This window comes from Sitodiplosis mosellana, unplaced genomic scaffold (assembly GCF_009176505.1).
Source record: "Sitodiplosis mosellana isolate CC-2019 unplaced genomic scaffold, AAFC_SMos_1.0 Smas_scaffold_6181, whole genome shotgun sequence".
NCBI lineage: Eukaryota > Metazoa > Arthropoda > Insecta > Diptera > Cecidomyiidae > Sitodiplosis > Sitodiplosis mosellana.
Window position 1 is genome coordinate 3,291,830 of NW_022601422.1, and position 20,790 is coordinate 3,312,619.

The 20,790-nt window shown below is 36.4% G+C and overlaps 2 protein-coding genes across 2 annotated transcripts in view; both read right to left on the bottom strand.

The window, feature by feature from the left end:
- LOC129576328 (sodium-dependent serotonin transporter) overlaps window positions 1-9,783 on the bottom strand; it is a 17,334-nt gene extending 7,551 nt beyond the window's left edge. The window contains exons 1-8 of the mRNA XM_055461255.1: window positions 9,371-9,783; window positions 8,973-9,283; window positions 5,524-6,057; window positions 5,196-5,340; window positions 4,873-5,007; window positions 1,194-1,404; window positions 638-911; window positions 264-442 (exon numbers count right to left, since the gene is read on the bottom strand). Coding sequence (XP_055317230.1) covers window positions 264-442; window positions 638-911; window positions 1,194-1,404; window positions 4,873-5,007; window positions 5,196-5,340; window positions 5,524-5,823 — 1,244 coding nt within the window. The 5' untranslated portion in view covers window positions 5,824-6,057; window positions 8,973-9,283; window positions 9,371-9,783. The remainder of the gene's footprint in view (window positions 1-263; window positions 443-637; window positions 912-1,193; window positions 1,405-4,872; window positions 5,008-5,195; window positions 5,341-5,523; window positions 6,058-8,972; window positions 9,284-9,370) is intronic.
- Window positions 9,784-15,899: 6,116 nt separating this feature from the next.
- Window positions 15,900-18,787, bottom strand: LOC129576342 (uncharacterized). The gene is given in 3 exon segments (XM_055461290.1): window positions 15,900-17,053; window positions 17,056-17,618; window positions 18,155-18,787. Coding segments are annotated over 3 exon segments (1,722 nt in total). The 5' UTR covers window positions 18,310-18,787; the 3' UTR covers window positions 15,900-16,049.
- Window positions 18,788-20,790: the final 2,003 nt, after the last annotated feature.

The window sequence follows — 20,790 nt, forward strand, 5'->3', positions numbered from 1 at the left end:
AGAGAGAGAGAGAGAGAGAGAGAGAGAGAGAGAGAGAGAGAGAGAGATAGAGAGAGAGAGAGAGAGATAGAGAGAGAGAGAGAGAGAGAGAGAGTGAGTGAATAGGAGGAAAGAAATTACAAATCTTATATTTGCATTGAAAATTTTGGGAAAAAAACATTTTTGACCGAATTCTGAACAAACGGTTTTCAAGCCGAAGAAACATCGAAACTGTCTTGAATGAATTCAAAAAAGTTCAGAAGAAGCATCGGCCGCATCCTTACCCAAGCACAGAGAATATAACAAAACCAGCTAGAAAGCTTGTCAAACAGTTAATGCTACTGGTGATTAATGCGTCTCGATAGCAGTTGTTATTGAATTTATTGTAGCTGGCTAGTGCGAGTAGTGTACCAAAACCCGGTCCCAGCGAAAAGAATATTTGTGAGGCGGCATCAATCCACACCTGTTGAATCAATAGATAAACACAGTGTTTAATTTTGCAAATTGAAATTCCACATTTGGTGCGCTGCCATTTCAATTGAATTGGCATTAATTGGTAAAGTATTATCTGTCTGCAACTCATTAAGTGATTCGAGACTGGATGGAAGAGGGAGAAAGAAAAAAAAAATATAGAGATAGAGATGGAAGATAGACAAACCTTGGAGCTTTTGAGTTTGTGCCATTGTGGTGTTAAATAGTATCTGATGCCTTCGTCTGCGCCGGGCAACGTAACGCCGCGTATCAATAGAAAAATGAGTACAACGTATGGTGCCAGTGCAGTAACCCAAACCACTTTGCCAGCGCTTCGTACACCTTTCCACAGTGAGAAATAGACGAGCACAAAAACGCTAAATACACAAATTGCCAGCGATGGTTTTATTGGTCCCATGTAATCCAAACCGTTCGATTTATGTTGCTCCAAAACGCTTCGCCTATTTGCAAATCAAACAACATTCCATGAATTAGAACTGTTCGTTCAATATTTCGAAATAATTTTGCCATTTTGAAAAGCGACCAAGAACGACCGTCTGAGCGCGTGCTCATGTGAATGTGTGTGTGTGTGTGTGGTTCTCGCCCGTAGGATATTCCAATAAAATTTACATCACATGAGCCCGCGCGCGCGCGCACGTCCGTACGCTTTGCAATTGCACAGCATTTAATGTTTATCGGTAAATGGCCCGAAAAACTGACGACCTCAGCTAAAATTCACTCACTCGAAAAATTCTCGGGCAGGACTTGTTGCATTTGTTAGATTAGCTTGTTGTGATACTGGTTTACAGAATGGTGTGTTCCATTCGTTTGAGCACGATGTCCATGGCAGTTCGTAGGTAAACGATGCATACAAATAGTAAACAGCCCATCCAATTATCGTATTGTAGTACATTCCCATGTAGATATCGATCAAACAGATTGCATAACCAATGCCTGGAAAAATGGAAACAGTAAAATCAATTACGATCTGTATCTCGTTCATCTCGGGTTTTTGTCCATTCATTGTCATTCAATCTATCATGGGGCCATCCCTTCCTCCCCTCTGAATCCACTTCTGAGACGGAGGTCACATGCAATCGAGATAACAATGCCGCGGCGACAACTTTAAAATACAAACATATCAACCTTATAGCCAGCAGAGTCAGGGGAATGAAAATAGTGGCCTTTCATCCAGTAACGTTGTCGTCGTCATCGTCATCGTCCTCGTCGTGTGTTTTGCGTCAGGAAAATTTCCAATTCAATTTCAAGCACACATGGTTTTACATTCACATAAACTTGACATTGATAGCGCCCGTATTCGAATTGATAGCAGGAAATACACAAGGATTTTGCTTTTACGGCAAACCGTTTTCACCGGTCAACTTGGAAATAGAGTGTAATCCACAGGTCGATTTTGCGACCATTCGTAAAAATCAATTCACCGGTTACATCTCCGATGAGGAGAAAAATCAATTCGACATTCGATTAAAGTCTTTTGATGGAAAAGCTTATTTATTCAATATAAAAAAACGTGTCTGATTGAACACGAAACTCTTCAAGTTTGCAAGGAGACAATTTGTCCATTCGATAAATGTCTCCCTTCACTTATCTTTTAAATGTGTTCTGTGGATGGAACAGGATGAATGATCTATATTGTCGTGTTTTAGAAACACCATAGCGAATCATCGTCAAAGTAAGCAGTCAATCTGAATTCTCATTCAAAAATCGCTGATTTAATACAAAACAAAATTTTCTATTGGCCCCGCAATACAAAGGACAAATTATTCGAATGCAAAATCAAACAGTTTCGTGCATTCTTCTCAGAATGAGCAACCGCCTGTTGCTGCTACTAATCCATTCATATTCGATGGGGAGTGGAAAATGTAAACATTCAGCAAATAATATGCTCAAATTAACTTCTTGAACGACAATGATGCTCATTTCTATTGAAATCTAAATGCACCAACAATGCTGCAATGAAAGATGTGAACGACAACGAAAATTCACATATGAAAAGAAATTCATTCGTGATTCTCAATCGAATTAACCGAATCAAATCAGATCAAATCAATAATAATTTTTAATAATTCATACAATGCACACGACGCATGACATTATGCCGATTGAAAGAGAGAAAATACAATGAAATTTCATGCGAGGGAAAAGCGATATGAAGAGTTTTAATTCCGTTTAAGAGGAGATATCAATATGAAGAATTCTTCTTTTAAAATGCGGAAAGAACGAAGAACCATTATGTTCGAATCGAGCGAAACAAAAGTTCATTAAAAAAAAAAAACAAGCGAAAACCCAGTGGATATACCAACATAAAAAATAATTTTCTGGTAAAAAAAAATAAACGGTATGGAGAAAAAAATTGAAAATCCACCGCCAGTTGTTCACGAAAGTTGCTTACTGTATGTATGGACTTTATTCGAAGGCGAATCACGTGCCATAGTTTATCGGTGCTCAGCGATGCACGTTACCAGAATTTCGGCTGGTACACAGCACATTTCACCAGTTGCGACTTCGGTCATATATTCGTTGATGCGAGTATAGTGTGAGTACGGCTTACCAGTTAGAACGTGTGTACATAGGCGCGAACTAAGACGACAATTCACTTCGCAAGAATTCGACCGCTTCGCACACACGTTGTAACTGGTAAACCGTACACACGAGCCACAGTTTGCTTTGATTCGCATGAACGAATGTATGACCGAAGTAGCGAATGGTGAAATGTACTGTGTACCAGCCGATCAACTGGTGACGTGCGTCGCTGAGTGGGGGAGGAAAAAATGTTCCATGCTTTCCACATTGTAGTTTAGATGGTTGATTTGCAACAGATCGTGGCTTATTGGCTTCATCACTTTTTATGTGGGAACGACAAGGCAGACACACCGAACTGAAAGTTGTATATCTCTCAAATCGCATAGATTTAGGCAATTATCATCATCCCACAGAAAACAGTCATTCCAGTGCATTTGGAAACAAAAACCATCTGAATAAACTTCGTTTTCGATTATTTCAATTTTTATTCGTTTCAAGGCAAAACCTTTTTCCGGTCGTTAAAAATTGAAATCGTTATGTCGAAAAGTCCATTCTCTTACAATCGCACAAATGTTTGCCGTTGTGTTGTTATTGAACGATTTCCGAATCCGCTTGCAAATCATTCACTTTTATTCTTTCGAATGGATGCGCTAATTTTTGCGCAAATAGATCCGATTGATCTGGTTGAGACATTTTCGAGCCCATGTCAATATTCATCTTTTTCTTCAATTCGGCCAAGATTTCGACCGTAGACTTGATGTAATGACGCACTAGCAATACACTACTTGCACTGATTACTTCCACTCAATCATGGCCGTTTTTACCTCTTTCTCGTCTCATTTGTTGATGCAATTGATTATTCCTTTTTTGAAACCAATCATAGTTGGGTCTGAACGTAATATTCTCTTTTTCTTCTCTTTTTCATTTCTTTTCAAATCTATGAAGTTTTTCCCCTTCAACTTTTCTTTACTGCGTGCCTTGTTCTCTTTTCGTTTGGAAACAAAGGAAAATCAACGATGCTCTCTAGGGAAAAAGTTTATTTTCTCAAGACTTTTCTCATTATTGATACACTCTTTTTCAATGTTTGCATAGCGATTCTCATTTCAAATTCACATTGTTTGATCGAAATGGCAACGTTGTGCAACGGAAAAATGAATCAATTATTACGCTTTTAATTTGAGGTAAACGTTTTTTTTTTTTTCTCATTCTCTTTCTGAACACCTGTGGCACATTTTTCATAATTTAACAATCTGTCAACCACACCGTTGCTGCAAGAGCATCATCACTAGCGACACCTTGTGGCACCGATAGTAATATCCTGTGTGTTACAATGGATTTTTTTTTCAACACATTACAATCGGTGCCACCAGGATCGCGTGTGGTATATTGCTGTTGCAGCAACCTTGTGCTGTCAACGTTGAACCTGTCTACCTCTCCACCTGCCTAAAGCGGAAACGGTTTTCGATAAATTAACAAACGCACCGATTAGAAACAAATTTAAGAGATTTTCGTATATATTAGATGTAACATATGGCAACGGTCTCATTAACGATGGCGCGAAAAGAAAATTCGATTTTAATTGATGCAATTTTTGTTTTAAATTTTTATTCGAAAGAAGTCAACAAGTAGGGTGTTGAATAGATACGGCATAATTGCCAAAGAACAAGAAAATTGGTTGGTGAAATGCAAAATATTCACACTAGCAACAGCTTGTGGAAGAGACGTGAACTTAGACATTGTTTTCCGTTTTACATTTCGTGATTGTTCAATCAATTATTTTTGCCTCTTTTAATTGTGCATTCCATTCCCCGCACACATCAACCGTTATTTAATTAACAACAATTTTCTAACTCAATTCATGGCATCATTCGAAATTACCTTTCAACGCTGGACATATTTTCTTCCAAATGGTCAGACAGCCGCAGCGATGAAATTGACCGAGAGCCAGCTCCATATAGAATAATGGCAAGCCACCAAGAACCAACATAATACAATATGGTATGAGAAATGCACCTACGTTCCAGTTTGTATTTTGAAGAAAATAAATGAGAGTATTAATGCAGAAATCATTTGATTTAGCTATCGCTTTGGATATATTTTTGAACATAAAATTCTTTACGAAAATAATGAGAAATAAGTAAGAGAAAAACGCTTGAAAACAAAACTGTCTTAGAAAAAGTGAACATTCAAGACATCCTTACCGCCACCGTTTTGATAGCATATATAGGGAAAACGCCAAACATTTCCCAAGTCAACTGCAAACCCAATAACGGCCAATAAAAACTCTGCTTTCTGACCCCATGTCTCACGCTCCCGATCCGGTATGATTGACACAACCGTTAATCGCTGAATGTGTCGTTTTGAGTGAGAAAATGAAATGTTTTTTTTTTTTTTTTTTTTTTTTTCAAAAAGAACCATCGATGAATTTGAATTCAACGAACGGCTGAGATTATCTCAATTTGAAAATGCCAAATTTAAATGAAATAAAATGTATAACAAGCAAAAACGGCTTAAAATTGAATTCAATACCTCTTTAACTTTATGCGATGATCGGGATTTCACCATTTTTGGCTGCAGTGGATCGCTTTCTTTGGCCATTTTATCACCACAATCATCTGAAACACTCCCTTCGGCACCGCTATTGTTCTCATCGCTAAGACCGCCACCAACACTACCGTTCGGCTGCTGTTGCTGCTGCTGCTGTTGATGGTTGGACAGTGTTCCAGATGCGTTTGAAATGGTTCGACGCATATCAGACAAATTCGTATTTGCACCGCTACCGTCATTGTCTTTATTTCGATGCCCCTCTTCATTCGTCATGTCGTTCATTTGAAATGTTGTTGTTGGTTTTGTTTCTGGTTTGTTTCTTCCTTCTTCCTTCGTCTTATTCCTGTTCCAATCTTCAAAAATATTTAGCTTTTTGAAAAGAAAAAAAAAAAAGCCTTTTTGCCCTGAAGCCGATTGTTCAATCCCTCCGTTTACGCCAATCAAGCAATGACTCGCATCGATGCAGTAAATTTACGATGAATCAATCGTTTGTAAAATCATCGTGTGATTATTTTTCTATAAATTAGAAAGAGAAAAGTGGGAAAGAGAAAGAGAGAGAGAGAGATCGGAAGAAGATCGTACATTTATTTGCTGAATTTAAATTTTCAATTTGTATTTGATCAAATTGTTGTCAATATTTGTTCTGTGCCATCAAGTGGCATTTAAATGTCTCGTGAAAATCCTTGAATTTGCTTTTGAGCAATAATTCTAAGCGGTTGGTCTGTACACATATCAAACCACTCGGTCGATCCATGAGAGAAACAAGCAATTTTACAATTACAACTCAATTTTATTGAATGACAAACCCACGTGCGCTGCGACCGATTGTCGCAATCCGATCCACCGTAGAATGCGACGTATGTGTATCTTTGTGTATGTCCACTTACTTCATTTGTTATTCAGATTCACTTGACGTAAATGAAATAATTGTTGCACTTTTGAAATAAAGAGATTCATTAACAATCTCAATGTGTTTCAGTTATTTTTGTTTTGTTCGAATTAAACACGCGCAATTGTCTCATCTTGACAGAAATGCTCAACGGAACCGGTTAAGAGTATTGACGGACAAAAACGAATATGCAATTGTAGAACAATAACATTTACCTCGAGCCCTCTTCGTTCAAAGACACTGTGTTCATGTATACGAAGAATATGCACACCAAATGCAGTGTCGTCATCATCGGATAAACAAAAACACCCAAGCCAATGTAAAATTTGAAGAATAGCTGACACATTTCTCATGAAAATATTTGACCTAGACTGTGTATACAGCCAACCAGCCAGCCAATTAGGCATAAATGATGCTTTTCAATGCAAGCTCAATTTCATTATTATGAATCCTTTCTAGAACTAATGACCCGAATCAAGCAACTAATTCGCTTCTTATTCTTCAAACAATAAACGGGTGATTACTCTCGGTTATTCATTATTGGGTTAAATGTGCAACATTCACAAAACTTTTCCATCAATTGGTTTTTCGTTGCAATTTTCTAGGTTTTGCATAAGAGCGAAATCAAACTAGATTTCAGAAGTTTCAAAACCACTCTAAATGTTTAAACTTGACAAGGAGATGTGATCCAATTCTCTATCACTCTCGCTCGCTTTCTCTTGTTAAGATTTGAATTATGTACTCAGATTCCATTTTGTTCGATCTTCGGTTAAAAATGATAAAGTTAGGTGAAGCAAAGATTGGATCTTGAAATTGAACGCATCTGAATATTGCAAATGACAATGAATGATATAATATTGCTTTCAGCATTTTTCAGCACATGGAATTAGAATTGAAACATCCTAAATATGATAATGCTTTCGATTTTGCGGTAATCGTTCTATTTTTTTTCCAGAGTGCCATCTAAGAAATGGAGTTAAAATCAGGGTAACTGAAGCATGTTATTAACATTTGTCGATAAATCGTATTATACAATATAAATGTACCAAAACAAAATGAATAAAAGCAACGAAGATGAAACAATAAAATCGAGCTGACATTGCAATCTTTGTAATATAATTTGATTTGCATCAGATAAGCGTAATGATGATGAGTATAAGACCCGCAACATGATGACATGGCCAATACGATAAGGATGGAAAAAGCTGAACGAAGATAAGCTATTGATAAAATCTTTCCCCCATTTTTTTTCGGAATTCTTCAATTGAAATTGTGAATTGTACTTGATTAATTGACAATGGAAGCTGTCAATTTTGTTAGTTTTCTCTTCCAAGGAGTAATTATTTCTGCGCTTATAGAAAATATATTCAAATGAATCAGCCCACTTTCAGACGAAATCTAAAGATAAGCTTTCTCGCAGCTGGCGATGAGAAGCACCAATGTGCTTATCAATGTGAATTCATGTTAGTTTTTTTGGCACAAATATTGTTTGCTTCTGAACTTTGAAATAGCTATCGTGTATTTGGTTTGAAAAATGGTTATTCCTTTTCATTGCAATTTCAAAGCCAAATTCACTCGAATGTTCTAGAAACTCATAGATAATTTGCCAAAAAAATTGTGAAGACAGAATTGACGAAAAATTAAGTAAATAGCTGAAGTTTACACTGAAAACATAGCACTAATTCAAATGAAAAATGAAACGCGGACAACAACGAAAACCATCTGCTATTGATTTTTTTCTACACAATATCCAACAAAAATTACAAAAATTATTACAAAATTTCACAAAAGTCTATATTAGAATAAGAAAAATAATTCACGCGTTTTTATCGATTTTATGACTACCTAACACTATTACTCGTAATACAGTATTCCATCGAACAAATTTTCCTTAAAAATTAAATTTTTTCGATAAATTCCAACATTGTCCCGTTTTGAAGAGCTCCTAAAACTGTCGTTCGATAAATATCGTAAATAATTTGAAAGACTTGACCAAAAATATTTCCGAATACGATTTAAAATTCGTATTGAATCTACAGGTGTCAATGCGAATGTTTCAGATGAAATTTGGCTTTATGATGCAACCGGAATGTACAATGAATGATGTTTGCTTGCCGCGTGTGGAATAATACGAATGAGAACACTGTGATCGAATCACTTTGATTTTGAATCAATGCAAGGATGTTGTGAATGGCTTTCAATAATATGTTACATGATTCTAATATAATATAATAATATATATAAAATGACTTTACATTGACATTTTATAATAATGAATTTACGGCACCAGTTCAAGTGCTGAAAACTGAACAAAAAATCACTTTCTTTTCTGATGATTCTAATGTTAACAAATGAATACATCAATAAGATTCGTTTTTTGGAAAAAATATCCTAATTTGCTTCCTTATAAAATCGTGTATTAATGGAAATAATGGATTCGGTGTTATGGAATGATTAGAATTGTGAAAAAATAAATATTAACACTGAATAATTAAACCAGCATAATGGCTATGTTAACGTTAAAAAAAAAACAAACACTTACCTTCTTTATCATTTATCTGTTGAAATGAGTGAAAATCGATTCTGTTACTGCCACTCGTTCTGTGTTCATGGGATTTTCTCTATCTTTTTATGTCTCGATGCTCAATGTTCGAAACCGTGTGAATATGCACCAATTGTTACAATTCATTAATGGATATAAGGCCAAAAACGATTAGTACTTTTGGCTTAGATAGAAGATCACATGGATAGTGAACGGGCTTCGATAAACTGTCCGAAAAATGGATTGATCCATTGTTGCTCGTGGTCGGTATAAAAACAAAAATAAAAGAAAAACAAAAACAAAAACTGAAACTAAAAATAAAATGTCAAATGAAATAAAAGAAAGTTTGCGATCGCAGCTAACGGGACCCAGAAAAACTGATCGTCAAATATTCGCACCTTGTTATCTCATAAATCTAAAGTATTGAAATTGTCTGCGTTAATTTAGTTACATTTTGACGTGGATTCCATAACAAATGCACTTAAATAAAAAAACAAAAACAAATGAAAATTAAGTTTTATTCTAACAGTTGAAGTATTTTTTGTTATTCCACTATCCGGAATCATTCATTTTCAACCGAAATCCTACGGATTTTGATGGAAAAAAAAGGTACGCAAATGTGACAAATTGACCGATCGTCGGACATTAAGTCTTAACTTATCACTTCACCCAGACAACACAAGAGAAAAAAAACACAATACCACTGTCCAAGTATCTATCTACAATATATGTATCGTATTGGATGCGAGAGAGACCAAGAGTTCGATTTAAAATCAACTGTTTCGCTGAGCTGCACTTTTACAACTGAATCGTGTTTAAACAAAGCACAATGATTTAAGAACAACACAACCAGCTAAACCAATCCAGCCGTTTGCCGATTTGAATGAAAGCGCGCGCGACAACGAGTACAACGGCATCGAATACAAGGCGCATCAACAGCGGCATGATTGTTTGAAGTCGATATGGTTTGGTTTGGTTAGGTCTGGTATCGTGTAGTGGATGCGGGCGACCGTTTTTAATTTTCTTTCGTTTTCCTCCTCGATCCAACGAATGAACAATTCGTGTCTATGTGTTATGGATCTGACTGTGGGCCGCCATCACCACCGTTGTCGTCGCCAAATGCGTTTGTTGGATACGAAGTGAGAAAAGGCAGCACCGCTAGCACTCTTGATAAACTGCAAGAAAATCAAAACACATAGACTAAAGGCATACACGCAAGCATACGCACATTCAAACGCCCCATCGAAATGGCACGCGTTTGCTGCGAGATTGTATGTATTTTATGTGACTGATTTGTTTCTTCAATTCAACTAAATCATTGCTTCTTTTTATCTTTTTTTTTTCGGTCAATATCCCGAATTGAATTTCAAGCACACGACGTGCGCTTTTTGCTCATAACAAATCGAGAAATACAAACTTACTTCGACCAGAGAAAGATTTCAAATAGATGGGATTGACATATTTTATTCTATTTGGGGAGAGGAGGTTGGCAAGCGAACAGTGAGAACAAGTCCATTTCCGATAAGAGTGCTAAACATGAGACCAACAAGTGTTAAAGCACCATCTCGTACAAACGAGAACTCGTTACTTTCTCTCTATTTTGTTCACTGAATAAAATTTGAATTGAATTTTCACAATGAAATGGCCTTGGTCGTGCCTCTCTGCAACAGGTTGCTTTCACGTTTGCATTATTTGCCCTCAACAAACACACGAAAGGAAAATGAAAAAAAAAAACAATTATTGTTTCCATGGACACTAAGTAGCGAAATGGCTTTTTGCCCATGTTGTATATACTATGTGGCAATGCACACAATACGATTGTAATATTCAAGTGAAGTGCACAAATAAAAGATTTTTATGCAAACCTCCTCCCCACATCATCCACTTTTTCTATCCCACTCTCGGACAAACTTGCCTCGACCAATGAACAATGTGGGCAATACAAATACATTTATCTCCCGATTGTGAGTCGAGAAGTCACTTTTCGAATGTGAGTCAGTCAAACAATCTTTCGTTGAGAAACTGTTGAATAATTGAAGAAAAACCACTTCACATTGCACATTTTGCACCAAGTTTCTTGATTTTTTAAACTTTGTTTTCTGTCTTCTTCATTCTTCTTGCCAGCTCCCGCACTCCCTTCGTAACACATTCTCTCTGTCAAACTGGCTGAGCTTTTAAACGTGAATTATGTATACATATATGCGCCGCCGTTTTCTAGTGATGTGATTTGTAGGGATAAAATATCACAAAGCCAATCTCATAAATTGCAACAAGTTTCACACCACTTAGAGACTCCCGACATTGGTTTAGAGTGGCTTCAACAAGAGAAATTGCGTGTAATTGATCATTGACTGCATGGTTGATGATTAAAAACACTACCTTCTGGCGCAGTAAATGCAATTGAATTTGTTGCATTTTCCGATTCACGGACAAACCAGATTGATGACAACACCAACAAAATAAATTCGAATATTCAAAATGATTCGAAACGAAATACAAACACAGCGCACATTGTATACAATATCGAATGATTTTAACAAATTCACGTCATTTGGATATACCCGTGACAAGCCCACTGAATGTGATGAACACTATATTGGATAAAACACACACATATCGGCGTGCGCTTTCCCTTGAAGCCTTAACTAAAGCTGGCGCTTTGTAATGATGTGTCACTTTAACTTTGACTGACCGATTAACTTTGCAATGATTAAAATCAATTTCAATTATTCCGTTAATTTCGGTCCTTTTCACTTTGAACTGTATGTCATTCATCATTTGAGCACTGGTCTGCTATAGGAATAGCGAGCACAAGAGAAAGACATACAAAAAAGGGGCAAGCAACATGATGAGTCATTGGAAAAAGGGAGAGATATTTTTCGATTGTGTCATATGCAAAATTAAGATCAAAGCCAACAGACCAGCAGAATTGTGCATTTGTTGAGTTAAATGTATGCGTGATTCCCGTTAATGTATGGTCGATGATGAGTCATTTTTTCTTATTTAAATTTTAAACGGTCATCACGATGGATGCTAGCAATCGAGAGAGAAAAAAATCCATTTTTCCTAGTTTTAAATGAGTGGACATTCTCTTCAGCGATTCGGTTTGAGAGAGCGAATGAGAATGAAGACCAAACAAGTTTGGCCTTTGGTTTTGTGAGAAGAGTAGAATCACATGTGTTCATTTTGAAAGCTATGTGGTGGTTAGTGCACATGCGGCGATAATGCGTTTTCATTTTGCTCCGTTCCAATTTGTGTGTCGGGTTTATCGTCATTAATCGTGTTGTGTGTACGAACACAAATGGCTTCGTTTGCATAACACAATCAAATGCACTGCAATTGCAATCAGATACGATGCGAGCAAATGGTTCAACAACCAAAACGGCAACTGCAAATACTTCTTCTAAACCAAAAAAAAACAACAACAACAACAACAACAACAGCAATGACAATTTGTATTTGGTTGTTCTTTTGTTCACATGAGTGTGAATTTGTGAATGGGCAAAAAAATGTTTGTGCGCCATCGTATGTTAATGACGTATTATGACGTATTATGTGGCACTCAGGCTGTTAAGATGATGATCTGATTTCAAGACATCCTGAATGAAACATGTTCGCTTACTACATCGAAAAAAAAAAAACCGCAAACTTTGAAAACTAACACTTTGGCGACACATAAATTAAAGCGTCATAGACAATTAAAAAAATGAAACAGAGACGCAAACTCCTACACCTCTATAAATATGTGGTGTTGTTACCACTGTTGCTGTTGTGAATTGTTTGCGTCGTTCGGAATGTGTATCATATCTATGGGTGAGATTGAGAGTGGAGTATGTTTTTTCTTCGATTTATATTTTTGAAAAGGCGAGTATGTTTTCTGATGATTCTGTTGGCGTTAAAGTAGAGTATGTTGTAGTACCGTCTAGCCTCCGCGGTCTTCATGGTTTTCGCGCAACTGATAAAAGATAACAACATGGTGTCTTCGACAAAGTTGTAGTACTTGAGGTCTTCTATAACTAAGCTGAAGACAGTTATCTCTTATCTCTTATCAGTTGCGCGCAAATCGCGCACATAAAAAAGCAAATTTTATATGGAACTTTTTTTTTCTTATCATTTTTCGCACTTTTCGCGGAACTGATAAGAGATAAGAGATAACTGTCTTCAACGATGTTATAGAAGACCTCGAGTGCTACAACTTTGCGCAAGACACCAAGTTGTTATCTCTTATCAGTTCCGCGGAAACCGTGAAAAACCGCGAGGACCCGCTAAAAACGAACATACTCGCTTTTAACCATTTTTAAGTCGACAGAAACTTGCTCTTCTCTTTCGTAACAAAGTCAATTAAACATACACTACTCTCAATCTCACCCATAGATATTATTCTCAGTTAGTTTTTTCCCTATGGTAAACGAGAAGTAAAAAACGTTTACGTAATAGAAGGCCTCGTTTGGCCGGATTCATTGGAATCAGATTGCATACAAGAAGAAACCGTTGACGTGAGCGCGAGTATCATCTTTGCTACTGAATCGAAACGAATCGAACCAAATGGAATCAACTTGCAATAATTGACCATCATGAAAATGGATAATCGCAATTAATCGCATTATTAGCAGTCGCAGGCTCAGCAACAACAATAACCATTCGCATTTTCCATGGTAATTCTTGCTTTGCGTTATGCTAATGGTCAAATGAAACAGAAAATCGGTAGAAAACGGTAAAAATCACACATGCATCCACGGTATGCATTTTATATGACGCATGCCATCAATGTAATTTGAATCAATCTTGCGTTCAATTTTTTTTTTCATACAAAACACGCATTTTGGTTTGCATCAAAGATCCTATCAGTTTTCTGGCAAGCCGCTGGTGATCGCGTCATTTATTTGTGTTACTGGTGACGTAAACAATCCGCCACAGCATTGGGCGACATGAATATGCCAGAAATGTCTTTACGCATCGTAATTGCCATAAATTCTGGTTAATGGCCACGCACAATTACCAGCATTCAAATAGAAATTGTTGTTTTAGACTATATAGTGTGTGTGCCAATTTGTCAATTTTTTCAAGCCTTTTCAATAGAAAAAAAACTCCATTCGAACTATGGAAATAAACAAAAATTTCACTTTCCGTTTTATTCAACGGTTTTTACGATTCATTGAACGCACGGTTCGAAATGATGAACTCAGTTTCTTCGCTTAGAATTGAGCACATCCATTTCAAACCAATGACGTCTACTCGATACACATAACCTCACACTTTCGTTTACCTTTGGCAATTCAACCAATTTGCCAATTGTTTCAACAACAAGTTGCCACTCGCATTTTATGATGTTCAACAAATGCCAATTGCTTATAGTTTGCACTTGTTTTCCGGTTTTGATTATGATATGCAGATTGAGCTTAAAAGACAAACATCTTGATTCAGGAACTGCCATTTTTTTGAACGTGGAAAATTTGCAATTCATTATTTAAATTATGAAATAATTTAATTCTTAAATGAAGAATTCTCTATATATCTCTTCTTCCATATCTTCCTTCGTCTATCCACCGAATAAATTCATTTTTGATAACAGAAAATATTTCTTCATCGATTCATATTTCCCCAGTGGCTTCAATTGATTCCATTGCCCCGAAATTTTCAATTCTCATAAATATAATTTAGAAGAATTTCGTATCTTTTTTTTCATAATTTCAAGAAGACCCATTTTTTTTTCTATTTAGAAGAGTTACACAATCACTTTGATTATTTCATTTCCGGAGAAATACTTGTGTATTCCTTAATATTTAACGTAGTTGATTACATTAAGCTGTGTTCTTATGTGAATGAATAAAGACGTTTATAGATTTCTTTTTGAAATTCTTTTGATTTTCGGTCCGTTATTCAGAAAAGATTTGCCAACAAGTATTAAATGAATATAAATATTGAAATCGGGTGTTTCTTCTTTATAGTACAATATAAAGAATTAATTTGAATAAACAAAAATGAAAAAAAAGAGATGAAACTATTTTAAAAAGACGTTTCAAACCGAAAACATTGATTTATGTTGATTAATATAAAATTCATCATCGGTTTTTGTTTTGTCGACAATCATTTTTTAATTATTCTGCTCAAATTTGTTCATTCTTTTTGTCTCCAATCGATTTTAATTGAAAATTAAATTTTTTTGCAAAAATCATTTGAAAACCCATTTCTTGTCTTCAATTGTCTTTAGGCCTTTTGTCGACCAGTTCATTTTTTTGGATTTGAAAGTCTTTGTCCGAATTTTCAGAAGAAAAAATAAATAAATAACATTACCTATCTGTGCACAAAAAAATTAAGTCCATTACCCCCATTACCGTCCAATATCTGTAAAAAAAAACTGCTGAAATGTTTTTTTTTTTTTGCAACCATAAATATAAACATTGTTCAAAATTGCGGTTGTTTTTGTTGGATATCTTTATTTTCAAATTCAAGTTCTATTGTAATGAACTGATATTAAAAATTGATACATGGTGCATAAAGGTATGTATTATCCTTGTAACATAACGTGCGCATTTAAGCTGTATATTTTTTCTACCAAAAGATCAAAATCCAAATAAATCTATGATATTCTACAAAATGAAGCGACATAAAGATAACTTGATCTACAGTTTACATTGATGTTGAATGCGTTAAAAGTAGTCTTAATTAAGAAAATAAATTAAGTCTAAGTTCAGATTAATTAACTCTGTTTTTTGTCTTCTTTTAACTTATCGGACTAAAAGCTTACACGTCGAGTACAAAACCAAAATTCTATATTAATATCAATGAATGAATTCTTAAAAAAATTGCTTAAAGATATTAAATTACAACAACGAAAAGGGCAACTTAAATGTTTAAAAATTCACTTAAGAAATTATTCGAAAGAAATTATGGTGTTTGAATGAGAAGAGGAAAAGAAAACTGTACAATTTCCCGTTTTTGTGTGTGTGCTTAGGTTGTGTGATTTCTTCATAGTTGGCCCGATGTTGTGTTACGCTGCACACTAGCCGATGAACGATGTGCTCGAATCGAATAGTGGTGTGCAATGTAACGCAATCTCGAACTCATGGCTATCAGTTAAGCCAATGAAGGAAATAGCACGGAAAATGAATCTTGTGGCCAGTAATCGTAGTATCGATAATCGTCGTCGATGCAATTGACGGAGGAAGTGGTTGACCATGCTGATGATATTTTACCGGGCGGTGAATTAACGACCGAATCATAGGCGCTGTCATGATCAGAAACAGCGGCGGCATCGTCACCGCTGTTCAGGCTATAGCCTCCCGGTGATGCATCATAGTTGGCATTGGATGGTATTGGCGATAATGCCGATAAATGCGACATGCAGTCATCTTCCTCGTCATTTTGGTTCATCTCTTCGATAACTTCTTCGAAATTGCTGATATCCTCGTCGGGTAGAATGACGGTGATCACGTTCCCTTCGTCGTCGTTGAATGTCGTGGTTTCATACAGTGTGTCGGTGTCCGTTGAATTGTCGCTGGCGCTTTGGCATAATATCATAGATTTATCTGTGCTACAGATGTGATTCGCATTAGTAATGGTTGTGTTTTTATCATTGCTGTTGTTGCTGTTGTTGTTGTCGTCAAACAATTGCTCGCTGTGATCGAACGGTGTGTGCTCAAAATGCATTTGCATTGATTGCATGTGATGGGCGGGTGCGATTGGTGCAGTTGATACGTACAGATCATCATCGGATGGCATACAATCAACGGTCTCCTGTTTGATTGTACGCATCATTGACGGTTGATGTGTTGGCGTATTCAGGCTTCCATAGGTATTTTCGCTGGATTCCAGGTCTTTTGTTTGGGTCCCCACCATTGGTCTAAACATTGGCTTTGATTTGCCTTCAATTTGGGCAATTCGGTGGCCGCCTTCTTTAGCATCGTCTTCAAACTCTGTGGTGACATCTGCGAGTAGACTTTCGGCAAGCTCTTCCAATCGGCTGGCATCGAAATCTTCGAGCATGTCCTGTAGAGAAGGCAAAGAGCCACAATCTTCCATAGAGCAGCTGAATCGGAATTGCTTTTGAGGTTCACTGGCATTTCGTCCGTTGACGATGCATGCGGACCGTTGCTGTTGTTGTTGGCTCTCTTGTTTGATTCGAACGGATGCGATGCTTGATGGGCTGGCGGCGGTGTCGACGGTGGTGTCAATGTCTGCTGGTGTTGTTGCTGTTGTTGGGTCATCATATAATTGCTGCATGTGCTGTCTGAGCGTCGCATCGACTGTGGTTTCATTTGAGATCCCTTCGGCAGAGGGTATGAGGATACGGCAGATCCATTATTATTTATGATACCACAGCCCATCCAACGATCACACAATGCTGCTGCATCGTATGCGGACTCGACTTTAATATTTGGCTGTTGTTGTTGCTGTTGTTTGTGTGACATTTGTGCGGTCGATTCGCCCAAATCCATCAAACGATGGCTCTGCAAATCTTCCAAGCTTCGCTCCAATTCGATGTTTCGCTTGAGCAGTTCCTCATTGTCGGCGGTTAAACGTTCGAATTGCTCCTTCAATTTATTATTCTCCTCCATCAATTGTTTGACCGTTTGATCCATTTCATCCATTTTGGCCTTTTTCCGATCGCGTGATGTTTGAGCGGCAACGCGATTCTTTAGTTTTCTAAATTTTTTTTTTTGTTCGTTTTGTGTTTCAAATGACGGGAAAAATCGAAGGGGAAAACAGAAAAAAAGAAAGGAAGAAAAAAAACATTCTGATTAGTATTACGTCGTCACAATAGAGTCGAAGCGACTTGAATATTTAACTAACACTGAAAACATATGGCAAGCTTCCCATACTGCTGCTGTTTACACAGCCCTCATTACACTTGCTCTACATTTTTTGTTTTTCGTTTCGTTTCGTTATCGTTTCGACTGAATTTTACACGATATACTCCACATCTTATCCGAACATTCCATTTTTTTAATTCTTTCTGAAACTCTTAATACTTGAACAAACAGACGAATCACAAAATAAATTGAAAAACCAAGATAAAATAAGAAGAAAAACTAAAATTTCGAATGGTGTGTGCAAATGGAATGTTGATAATAGCTTGGGTCTACGTGCAAATTCAAAACAAAATAAACAAGTCACCGAAGAAGACGAAGAAGAGCAGAAGATAAAAAAAATTGCGTTGCAAACGAAAATATTGTACTTACTTTCGTTGTAATTTTTCTTCCCATGTCAAATGATCCAAACGTCGTTTTTTGCCGCAACCCATAAAACTTTCGATTGGATCAGCCGAGATCGGGAGCCCATTCTTATTGGGAATGGGCACATATTTCGGTAGAGTCATCAAAACGTTTGCACTCATATTTATTTGTTTCGTTGGTAAAATTTCAAAAGAAAGAAAAATCGCGATTTAATTAAGTAGAAAAAAAAAAATTCGAAATCACCGAATTTCAATAAAAAATTAAAGAAAAACTCGTGAAATTCAACTGGTCGATGATTTTTTTTTTTTTCGAAAAAAAAATGTTGTAAGAATTAGTCACTCATGATAATAAAACGAGAAAAACTGTGACGTTTTTAAGGTCAGTTTATCTGGACTGAAGGAAATGAACAAAATAAATTTCCACTGTAAATCCGATTTGAAATGTGATTTGGAAATAAAATCAAAACACGTCCGATTTGTTAGAATTATCCCGTTTGAATGACCATTGTTCCTCGATGGTTTATGTTGATTGAAAACTTCTTTGATTTTTTATTTCCTGTATTAAACACAGCTAAACCGATTTTGTGTGTCTCATTTTTGCGTGTTACTATTTTCAACTGAGTTCGTAACAGCAGCCAACAAACGAGAATGTACGTACGTACACACTACGCTACGAGTAATTTCTCGAAACAACGATGTGCATGTATTGGTGGCGATGAACGTCACCGTGTCGTTGGTATTGGTGATGTGGATTGGAGAGTTTGGCATTGTCTTGTTGTTGTATTACGCTCGAACACATGTGACTGTCGAACGAGTGTAGCGCGATATGGATTTGAGAATTATGTGGTGAACGCTGATTGGTCGACGAGCACGATTCACATTGATATGGTAACTGAATGATGCAAACAAATCGTTTATTGTGTTGTTTTTTGTGCTTTGTACTTCTAAAACACACAATGTGAACGAACGAGCAAGTGAGCGGACAGCAGCAGCACCAACAACACCATTGAATTTATGAATTTCACAATATTTTTCATAGTTTTCACATTCAATTCGTTTGATGTACAAGACATGCGATGCGTCATTTGGCTCGATTCTCGTCAAACACCGTTGCTATTGTGTGTAGTGTAACCGATGGACACTGCTTTTTACCGTGCTGGTGTGTCGGTTTTAAAAAATGCATGATAACTTAAACGACTGATGAAATATCATACGATTTTCGTGTAACGAACGTTCAATTAAGGGAAATCGACGCCAATCGAAGCCTTTTTTTCGGTAGGTTGTTGTTTTTGTCCCTCTTCGCCTGCCGTGTCGCTGTCCACCATTCCCGCCACATCGACCACAACATCGGAGATAGCCGACTTCTTCTTTGAATTGGACATTTTTCGGCTGTAATTGCAGTTTTCGGTCTCATTACAAAAATCCATAGAAAATTCATAATAATTTACATTGCGACTGTGAAAACGATGTCTCTCGAATATTCTGTTCTCCTTTCTGAGCCCGTATTCTGATGATAGAACAAACGAACCGAATAGAACTCTATTCCACGAATACTCATTATCTCATCAAATATTCAACTCCCTCCTCCCGGCTCGCACAAACATAGAACACCATATTTCAAATGCGCCTTTTCATAACGATAAACCACCAAATCACAAATGTTAATTCAGCTTGAACATTTTCCATTCGGATTATGTTCTCTTTTTTTTGGAATCGAACGTACCTATGTATCTATAGCGCAATTATTTGTCTTTGTCTTTTGCCGAATGGCATATAATTGTTTGGGTTTCAACCAAACGATTTGAATTTGAATTTTCTACTTCAATTCATGACATATATACTACACTTTCCATATATGGCAAATATACCAGGTACATAGGGATTTTTTTCTTCTTTGAAATAAGAACTGATTAGATCGCAATATAAGCAATACCGAAAATTATGGAACATTTTTGATGACTTTGCCTAAACATGTACAATTTGATAGGTGTGTAGCACCAATTGAATCGATTCCATTAACATGCTGCGGTACTATTATTATTTTATTGAGCATTTTCGTATACCTATGAATGTAAGTGATTAGAGCCCATCGATTGTCATATATTTTTTCTGAATATTCATGTCATTTTTGTGGATTTTTTTTTCTTCAATGAATCAATTTGATGTTAATCGATTAAAGTCCATTGAATGGATCAATTGATATATTTAAAGAAAAATTGATGGACTATTTGAAGAAAAACATTAATTCAAATTTGAAGACAAAGAAAAATTGAAGAAATTTTTGTTTTCGTACAAAGTTGAGTGAAACCCATGCCAAATCTATTGACTAGATCGAGAGGAGAGTATGTGAAAAAATTCTAATATATTTTGAAAGAGGATAGTATGTTTTCTGATGATTCTGTTGGCGTTAAAGTAGAGTATGTTGTAGTACCGTCTAGCCTCTGCGGTCTTCACGGTTTTCGCGCAACTGATAGGAGATAACAACATGGTGTCTTCGACAAAGTTGTAGTACTCGAAGTCTTCTATAACATTGCTGAAGACATTTATCTCTTATCTCTGATCAGTTGCGCGCAAATCGCGTACATAAAAAAGCAAATTTTATATAGAACTTTTTTTTTCTTATCATTTTTCGCGCTTTTCGCG